The sequence below is a fragment of the Myxocyprinus asiaticus genome, chromosome 35 (genome assembly GCF_019703515.2).
Source record: "Myxocyprinus asiaticus isolate MX2 ecotype Aquarium Trade chromosome 35, UBuf_Myxa_2, whole genome shotgun sequence".
NCBI lineage: Eukaryota > Metazoa > Chordata > Actinopteri > Cypriniformes > Catostomidae > Myxocyprinus > Myxocyprinus asiaticus.
Window position 1 is genome coordinate 32,183,391 of NC_059378.1, and position 10,751 is coordinate 32,194,141.

At 36.5% G+C, this 10,751-nt stretch overlaps 1 protein-coding gene across 3 annotated transcripts in view; it reads left to right on the forward strand.

The window, feature by feature from the left end:
* Positions 1-6,405: 6,405 nt before the first annotated feature.
* itga7 (integrin, alpha 7) overlaps positions 6,406-10,751 on the forward strand; it is a 191,252-nt gene continuing 186,906 nt past the window's right edge. For all 3 annotated transcript variants that reach the window (XM_051672272.1, XM_051672273.1, XM_051672274.1), the window contains exon 1: positions 6,406-6,701. In XM_051672272.1, coding sequence (XP_051528232.1) covers positions 6,481-6,701 — 221 coding nt within the window. In that variant the 5' untranslated portion in view covers positions 6,406-6,480. The remainder of the gene's footprint in view (positions 6,702-10,751) is intronic.

Sequence of the window (10,751 nt, forward strand, 5' to 3'; positions counted from 1 at the left end):
ATTATTATATTTTCTGTTTTTGATGTTCTCTATTACCCTTTCTATTTTTCAATATGAAGGGGGACAATGTAAATGCCTTTCAACATTGACATAGTCCTGAACACATCACTGGACTTCCTGTTCCTGACTGCATGCTGCATGAGTGTAGCCTGCTTAGCATTGCTTATTCTTATTCTCATACGTTCGTCTTTTTATCCTTTGTCATTTTACCGCGTGTTTCAGGTTTTTCCGCTTTTCTACTGTTTCATCTGTGTGTATTTTACCTGTTGATGCTGGCGTCTAGCTCGAGTCTGTGTTTGTAGCCTGATAGCTTTTTTAGCATCGCTTATCTATCTTATCTATCGCTTATCTAATCTGCATCGGGTTTTCCCCCACATTATTCTCTTATCGCGATTCAACTGCGTGCATTTTACAGCGCGAACCCCTTTTTTTCTCCTCTGTGTTACACGGATTATTGCATCCATCTCAAAGCACTGCTTATCAAGAACAACCATAACAACAAACAATTGTGTGAGGGATTCACATCGATCTCAAACCCTCACCACTCAGGAACAACCAACAACAACAACAACAACAACAAACAACTGGGGTAAGTCATGGCATCCGCTCATGTTATTTCTTCCTGCATTGCATGTCACATATTTACAATAGCCTCTTCTGTCAGCAGTGAGGGATTCACATGTGATAAATGTAAGGAATTAGTCAAGCTGACGGAGCAGTTTCATGAGTTAGAGGCATGCATCCGAATGCTAGTGGAGGTCAGCAAGAAAGTGAAGCTGGTAGATATTGTTTCAGACGCGGACAGTACAGAGAGCAACATGCACATTTTGGTTCCGGCTGTAGAGCCCCCGCAGCAGGGCGTTTGGGTGACGTCTCAGTGGCATACTTGCTCAGCAAATGGAAACCACTCTCCCGTTCCTGTTAAGGTTTCCAATCGATTCTCCCCACTCAGTGATGCACCCACTGAGAATCATGTTGAAAGAGCCCTTGTTATTGGTGATTATTTTGTAAGGAATGTGGAAATAGAGACTCCAGCCACTACTGTTAAATGCATTTTGGTTGCCAGAGCATCTGACATCAAATCAAATTTACAAGTGCTTGCTAATGCTAAATGAACTAATGATGTCCAGCTTTGCCAGTTGGAAATCACTAGAGGTTATGTTAAAGAGGTGTGTCAATTTTCAAAAACGATGTCAGACACTGTAATATGCTCTGGCCCCCTCCCTGCTCATCGTGGTGATGAGGTTTATACTAGATTAGTGTCACTGAATGGCTGGATGTCTGAGTGGTGTCTGGAGAATAGAATAGGATTTATAGATAATTAGAAGAGGTTTTGGGGTAGACCTGACCTGCTAAAGAGAGACGGACTCCATTCCTCCAGGGAAGGTGCCGCTCTCCTCTCTAGTAATTTGGCTCATAGTATTAATAATGATAGTATTTGACTAACTGGGGCCCAGGTCAGGAAGCAGACAAACTGGCTAATCCGAAAATCTGCTAGCTGCCTTGAGACGTCACACAGGACACATAAACTACAACACATAGAGACTGTATCACCTAGATATCATATAGAGACTGTGTCTGTTCCCCAAACTACCAAACACAAAACCATCATTAAATCATTTAGAAAAAATTTGATTAAGGTCAAACTTGAACAAAACAAACAAATTAAAGATAAACACCATATAAAGATAGGGCTACTAAACATTAGATCTCTTTCTACCAAAGCACTAATTGTAAATGAAATGATTACAGATCATTATTTGGATGTGCTCTGTTTGACTGAAACCTGGCTTAAACTGGATGAATATATTAGTTTAAATGAATCTTCTCCCCCAAGTTATTGTTATAAACATGAGCCTCGTCTGAAGGGTCGAGGAGGTGTTGCTACAATTTACAGTGAAGTTTTTGGTGTTACTCAGAGGACAGGTTATAAAATTAAGTCTTTTGAACTAATAATGCTTAATGTGAGACCGTCAGATATAGATATAAATAAAAAACTCTGTCATCTTTTACCCTTGCTACAGTATATAGATCACCTGGGCCTTATTCTGATTTCCTTGGTGAATTTGCAAATTTTTTATCAGATCTTGTAGTCACTGTAGATAGAGCTTTAATTGTTGGTGACTTCAACATTCACATAGATAATGAAAATGACACATTGGAATTAGCATTTATCGATAATCTCAACTCTCTTGGAGTCAGACAAAATGTAACAGGACCAACTCATCACCATAATCATATGCTAGATTTAATTCTGTCATATGGAGTTGATGTTGATAATATAGAAATTCTGCCACAGAGCGAAGACATCTCGGATCATTACCTCGTCTCTTGTATGCTGCAATCAGCTAATGTTACTCAATCTACACCATGCTATCGTTCAGGTAGAACTATTCTTTCGACCACTAAAGATAGCTTCACTAATAATCTTCCAGATCTATCTCATACACTCAGTAAACCCCAAAGCCTAGAAGAACTTGATGAAATAACAGAAAATATAAATACAGTCATCTCTAGCACTCTTGATAGTGTCGCCCCCCTTCGATTGAAGAAAATTAAAGAAAAAAGCCCTGCACCATGGTACAATGATCACACTCATGCTCTTAAGAGAGCATCTCAAAAAATGGAGCGCAAGTGGAATAGTACAAAATTAGAGGTATTTCGCAGTGCATGGAATGATAGTGTCTGTAGCTACAGACGGGCACTAAAAGCTGCCAGGTCAGCATATTTTAGCAAACTCGTAGAAAATAACCAAAACAATCCTAGGTTTTTATTCAGTACTGTGGATAAATTGGTTAGGAATAAAGTATCAACTGAACCAGATATCCCGTCACAGCACAATAGTAATGACTTCATGAATTTCTTTACTGATAAAATTTAAATAATCAAAAATAAAATTTGAATTATGCAATCATCTGTCACAGTACCTCAGAAAAGAGTGTCTCATAATTTTCCTCACATGCAACTTCAATCCTTCACTGTCATAGTTCATGAAGAGCTAACAAAACTTATTGAAACATCAAAAGCCACAACATGCTTGTTAGATGCAATACCAACCAAGCTCTTAAAATAAGTATTCTCAGTAATCTCAGAACCTCTTCTTAATATTATTAACTTCTTGCTATCCTTAGGACATGTCCCAAGAAACTTTAAAATGGCAGTTATCAAACCGCTTATTAAGAAGCCACAACTTGATCCTGGAGAACTGGCTACTTATAGACCGATTTCAAATATCCCGTTTATGTTGAATATACTAAAAAAAGTAGTATCCTCCCAAATATGTTCATTTCTACAGAGAAATAGTATATATGAACAATTTCAGTTAGGAATTAGGCCTCATCACAGTACAGAGACTGCACTTATCAGAGTTACAAATGACTTGCTCATATCATCTGATCGCGGCTGCAATTCACTTCTATTGCTTTTAGATCTTAGTGCTGCATTGGACACGATAGATCACAACATTCTCTTGAATAGGCTGGAGAATGATGTTGGCATTTGTGGAGTTGCATTAGCATGGTTTAGGTCCTATTTAGCAGACCCCTACCACTTTGTCTATGTAAATGAGGAATTGTCAAACCAAACAAAAGTAAAGTATGGAGTGCCACAGGGATCAGTTTTAGGGCCTTTGCTTTTCTCCTTGTATATGCTTCCCCTGGGAGATATTATCAGGAATCGTGGAATAAGTTTCCACTGTTATGCCGATGATACCCAACTTTATATTTCTTCAAAACCTGATGAGATTTCACAATTCTCCAAATTAGCAGAGTGTATCAATGAAATAAAAGATTGAATGGCCAGAAATTTCCATCTACTCAATTCCGACAAAACAGAGGTATTAATTATTGGACCAAAAACCTCTAAAAATAAGCCACTAAAATAGAATTTGACTTTCGATTGATATATTGTTACATCATCATCAACAGCGAAGAATTTAGGTGTTATATTTGATATACTAATCTGACCTTTGAAAATCAAATTACAAATGTTTGTAGAACAGCATTCTTCCACCTAAGAAATATTGCTAAATTACGACACATGCTCTCTGTTGCTGATGCCGAAAAACTAATTAATGTGTTTATGACCTCAAGATTAGATTATTGTAATGCATTACTGGGAGGATGTCCAGCAAGATCAATAAATAAACTTCAAATGGTTAAAAATGCAGCAGCCAGAGTGCTGACTAGAACCAAGAAATATGATCATATTAGCCCCATTTTATCATCGTTACATTGGCTACCTGTTAAATTTCGTATTAATTTTAAAATTCTGTTAACTACATACAAAGTTTGAATGGTCTAGCTCCACAGTACTTAAGTGACCTTCTACCATATATTCCATCACGTTCATTACGATCTCAAAATTCTGCCCTGATAATAGTTCCTAGAATATCAAAATCCACAAAAGGAGGTAGATCCTTTTCATATTTGGCTCCTAAACTATGGAATAGTCTCCCTAACACTGTTCGAGATGCAGACACACTCACTCAGTTTAAGTCTAGACTAAAGACTCATCTATTTAGCAAGGCATACACCTAATTTATCCTTCAACTCACAATTAGGCTGCTTTAGTTAGGTCTGCCGGAACCAGAAACAATGATCGTGATCTATAACTCTGCAATAAATTGAATGGCATCTATGCTAATATTATTTTATTTGTTTCCCTGTCTCAACCTCGGGACTCCTATCCTGAGGTCACCAGAACTGGCCAGATCCAGATCTGTTCCTGCTTGGTGTTGGACTCCACTGCTACGTGTTGCCGTTGTGATGATGACTAATAGCAGCCGGTGCCAGCCAAACATCACTTCAGTCTATTTCGATGGACTTCAGAGGATGAACTGATGCCAACTCCAACCATAAGACATGGGATACTTCATATGCCATTGCCTGAACCTTGGACTTGGGATAGACCTCACTGAAATTACCGGCCAGGTTGAACTGCGATGCACCTAACTGATCTCTGCCTGCATCACCTCAGTCTAATGATGGACTACACTCTTGAAATGGAATACATAGGCTATCGTTTAATTGCCAATAAAACCCTTCATCAGCCAACTAACAAGGACAATTGCATCTATATGAACTTCTGCAGTTAATCCAGGATGAACTTTAAAGACATTAGTCAATCTAGTTTTTAATAATTTTAAACCATGACTTGCACTATACATAAGTAATATTGCCATTATATTCATGATGTTAGCCAGAGGGGAACTGGCCCCCACAGTGAGTCTGGTTTCTCGCAAGGTTATTTTTCTCCATTAACCAACATTTTTTGAGTTTTGTGTTCCTTGCCACAGTCGCCTTCGGCTTGCTCACTGGGGTTATAAATACAATTGTTATTTAATTACTTATTTTTAAACAACACACAATCATATTTCATCAAACTAAACAATGATGACTCTAAGACATTATAGGTATTACAGTTTTATCTTCTGTTAATGCCTGATCTTCTGTAAAACTGCTTTGAAAAGATGTGTTTTGTGAAAGGCGCTATACAAATAAAAATGACTTGACTTGACTAGTAGGCTTGCCTTGTGCATGTTAATCAGTAGCACGGCACTGTGGAATACGGTACCCATAACATCAGCTACTGATGCAGTGTCGAAGTGACCAATTTGAAAGGGAACGTCTTGGTTACGACTGTAACCTTGGTTCCCTGAAAGGAGGAAAGTACGCTAGCTGCACTACAAATTTTTTGTTGTAAAGGGGCCGAGAGATGCGCTCTTCCCTTCATTTAAAAAAATCCAGATGAAATGATGCTGTGCTCCGGTTTATATATCTGTGATGACGTTTATCAGGGGCGGAGCATCAAGCCCCATCTGCCAATTGATTGGCATGATTTTAAAGGCCTTCAGAGATTGTCACTCGCGTCTTGTTCCCTCCTTTCAGAGAACCATGGTTACAGTCGTAACCGAAATGATACATGCGATGATATTGATCCAGTTATGAGGGAATTATTCAGTCACATGACTTGAGGCAAAGCCACATGGCTTTTTTGATGCACACGTAGGAATTTTGGGTAAATGTGTTTCCAGAGTAGTTTATGTCTCATCTAATAAAAATGTATCTACCTCAAGCATATCCACCCAATTATTTTTTTATGCACATTTTGGAAAATGTATTTGCATCTTGGTGTTTCCATCCAGCATTTTTTATGCAATATACCAAAGTTTGCATAGAAATATGTGGATGACAGCTGGCTGCTGCTACTTGAATTTTTCTGTGTTTAGTCATATTCAACTACAGGACGAATGTGGCATGGATCTTTGACTGATGATGTCAGCTGGGGGGGGGGGGGGGGGGTGGGTGGTCTATTCAAGGCCTGTGTGTACTTGGGTGTGTGTGTGTGTGTGTGTGTCTGTGCCTTGCACTTGTGCAGTCTTTCATTCTTACACATTACCACCACTCTAGCAACAGCAAAAGCAACTCTAAGCCTGAGGAAGCGGGGGCTGTGTACAAACATTTTTAATAACTTAAATACATGAAAAGGGCCAGCTCTAGGACTTTGTTTGCTATGTCTTTCTGGTACACAGACCAGACCCATGGATCTGGACTTTGCTGGATGCTGCTGTGTCTGTTCTGCCAGATCTCTGCATTTAATCTGGACACCACGACCCTCCTCGTCAAAGAGGGAGAGCAGGGAAGCTTCTTTGGCTTCTCGTTGGCTTTACACCAGCAACTCACTCCTGAACCTCACAACTGGTGAGTATGTGCACTATTAAGTGTTCTAAACTTGATTATTGATTAATTGAATCATGTAGTGGTCAAAAGATCCCATTGCCAAGGATTCTCATGATTAGTCACGGTGAACCAGACATTTGATATGATATTATACAGCAGCACTGTTCCTCTGTGTGAATGATGAATGCATACACACTTTGTAAACAAGATATGAGGGCTATTTTCTGTCTGCTTAACATTTCTTTAAGCACTAGATAATTTCTGAGTTGGTTTAATAATACACTTTGTGTGGGTGTGAATGTACTTAATTTGTGGACAAAATAATGAAAAAGATTAATGTGACATTTATGTGAATGGGTTTGTTTGAAGTTTGAAATAAAGTTAAAAGAGTGCCTATGTTATTATACAGTTTTTATTATATTATATTATATTATATTATATTATATTATATTATATTATAACACCTTTCTTTGCTGAAACAACATCCTCATCTAGCTCCTTATATCAGTTTCAGCCTGTATCACTTTCACAGCTTTCTGATATTGTTGCCCAATTGAAGGCTATAAACTGTTCCTCTGATGTGTTACCTCACGTCTTTTTATGGAGGTTTTTCCTATTGTAAGCCCTGTTGTTTTGGCTATTATTAATAGCTCTCTAGCAAACGGAATTGTCACAGCTATTTTGAAATATGCTTTAGTTCAGCAGTTGTTGAAATAGCCTCAACTTGATCCAAATAAACTTAAAAATTATAGGCCTATTTCTAAGTTGCCATCTTGGAAAAGGTTGTTTTTCTCAGCTTTTGTCTTACTTAAACACTTTTCACATTTTCAATGTTTTTCAGTCTGGTTTCAGATCATTGCATAGTACTGAATCTGTTTTACTCAAAGTCACCAATTATATTTTACTTTCATTTGATCCTGGATCATGCTGGATTTTGATTTTATTAGATCTAATTTCAGCATTTGACACAGTAGATCATGACATTCTTTTACAACGTCTTAAATGTATGGTTGGCTTGCATGGACATGTATTAGATTGGTTTGCCTCTTACCTAAAGGAGAGATAGTTTTCTGTTTAGTTAGGTGATTCTTTATCATCGCATACACCTATTTGTTTTGGTGTTCCTCAGGGCTCAATTCTGGGGCCGCTTTTGTTCTCTCTGTATGTTCTTCCCCTTGGTTCTATTATCCAGAAATACAATTTTTCATACCGTTGTTATGCTGATGATACTCAGCTTTATTTTCTGGTAAAATCAGACAAAAGCTGCTCCTTGTTAAATATGTTTCAGTGTCTGAATGACTTGAAATGTTGGTTGGAAATGAACTTCCTACAGCTTAATGATAATAAAACAGAAATAGTTACTTTTCGTTCTCTTGTTTCAACCGCAGATATTGGTAACCAGCTAGGTCCTCTCTGCCAACCCATGTAGTAATGTCAAAAGTCTTCTGGATTAATCTTTGAATTTTGACAAGCAGATCAGTGCCGTCGTAAAGGGCTGTTTTTTTCCAGATCTATTGCCAAAATAAAAAATATGCTCAGACGAAATGACCTGGAAACAGTTATTCATGCCTTTATTTCATCAAGGTTAAATTACTGTAATTCCTTATATTTGGGTCTTCCTAAATCCTCTCTAGATCGTCAGAATGCGGCAGCTAAACTTTGACTGGTGTTAGGAGGTGGGAACATATTACCCCTGTTTTGGCCTCGTTGCATTGGCTGCCAGTCCATTTTAGAATCGATTTTAAAGTGTTATTATTTGTTTTTAAGGCCCTGCATGGGCTTGCTACGCAATATTTAAGTGAGCTTCTTCAACCATATTCAGCTTCTAGGTCCCTTAGTTCATCTAATCAGTTGCTTCTTTCTGTCCCTTGCTCTCATTTTACTTCAAAGGGTGACTGTGCTTTTTCAGTGGCGGCTCCTAGTCTATGGAACAGTCTCTCTTTTTATATTAGATCATCCCCATCAACTGCTATTTTTAAATCCAGCATAAAGACCTATTTCTATTCTTTAGCTTTTAATTCACTCTGAGTTTTTGCATTGTGTGTTTGTTTCTATTACTATTGTTATTGCCTTTGTATATTAATTTATTCTGCATTGTACAGCACTTTGGTCAACTCCTGTTGTTTTTAAATGTGCTTTATAAATGATTAAACTAACTAAACTATGTCTAATTACCCATTTTCTTGTCAGAAATGGCAAGAACCTTTAATTTAATATAAGTGTAGCATTGGTACTGATATTGGTGATATTGACCTTAATAGTACTTGGAAGGGTTTGTAAAAGAAAATAGGCTAGTGTTATCACCCATACCAAATTTAGGGCAAAATTATATATATATATTATACATACACACTACCGGTCAAAAGTTTTGAAACACTTGACTGAAATGTTTCTCATGATCTTAAAAATATTTTAATCTGAAGGCGTATGCTTAAATGTTTGAAATTAGTTTTGTAGACAAAAATATAATTGTGCCACCATATTAATTTATTTCATTATAAATCAAAAAATGTAATAATAAAAAAAAGTTTTTAAAATTGATGACTTGGACCAAATAATAAAGAAAAGCAGCCAATAAGTGCCCAGCATATAGATGGGAACTCCTTGAATACTGTTTAAAAAGTATCCCAGGGTGATACCTCAAGAAGTTGGTTGAGAAAATGTCAAGAGTACATTTCTGAAAATTCTAGGCAAAGGGTGAATACTTTGAAGATGCTAAAATATAACACAGTTTTGATTTATTTTGGATTTTGTTTAGTCACAACATAATTCCCATAGTTCTGTTTATCTTATTCCATAGTTTTAATGACTTTGCTATTATTCTAAAATGTGAAATAAAATTATAATAAAGAATGAGTAAGTGTTTCAATTTTGACCAGTAGTGTATATATATATATATATATATATATATATATATATATATATATATATATATATATATATATATATCTTACAAAACATTGTGGGGATGTCCTGATTTTGATAAAGTAAATGGTTTATTATTATTATTATTATTATAATTATTAGTTGTAGTAGTAGTAGTAGTAGTAGTAGTGGTATAAAAATGTAAACAGTGAGTGCCTTTATATGCTTTTTGAACCATCAAAATGTGGTTAAAAAAAAAGGTTCATTTTTGTAAGTCAGAAACTAATATTGTTTGAGAATGACCCTTTAACATTATCAGTGGCAACACTCCACACTTCTAACGTCTTGGTTCTTGCTCCATGCAGTTGATAGCTCCAATGAAAAAATAAAATAAAATCTAGTAAAGACAAGCATTTACATTTTTAGGGGAATGTCCTGCCCTCTCCTCATTCTGGTCCCAACTTGCTCATCTTATTTGTTAGACAAGGATATTGTTTTAATTCCAGAGCAATTCTTTCTAAATAATTTTTCTGAACTTACACTGTGTTCACAAATAAATTTACTCGTATCTGCAATCACAGCTGCAAAAATATTAGTCATTTGCTGGAATCATTCCCATATAATGTGCAGGCATGAATGGGCCCTTTTTCTTGTCTTTACTAGATATTTTTTTTCATTGGAGCTATCAACTGCATGTATACATGGAGCAAGAACCAAGACATTAGAAGTGTGCGGTGTTGCCACTGATAATGTTTAAGGGTCATTCTCAAACAATGTTGCCTTTCTGACTAACAAAAAATGTACCATTTTACTAACTAAATTTTGATGGTCCAAAAAAAAATATAAAGGCAGCATAAAAGTTATCCATAGAAAATTATCTCATCATTTACTCACTCTCATGCCATCCCAGATGTGTATGACTTTCTTTCTTCTTCTGAACACAAACAAAGATTTTTAGAAAAATATTTCAGCTCTGTAGGTCCATACAATGCAAGTGAATGGGTACCAACATTTTTAAAAAAGCTCCAAAAAGCACATAAAAGCAGCATAAAAGTAATCCAAAAGACTCCAGTGGTTAAATCCATATCTTCAGAAGTGATATGTTAGGTGTGGGTGAGAAACAGATCAATATTTAAGTAAGTTTTTACCATAAATTCTCCTCCCACTAGGTGGCGATATACATGAAGAATGCAAATCGCCAAAAAC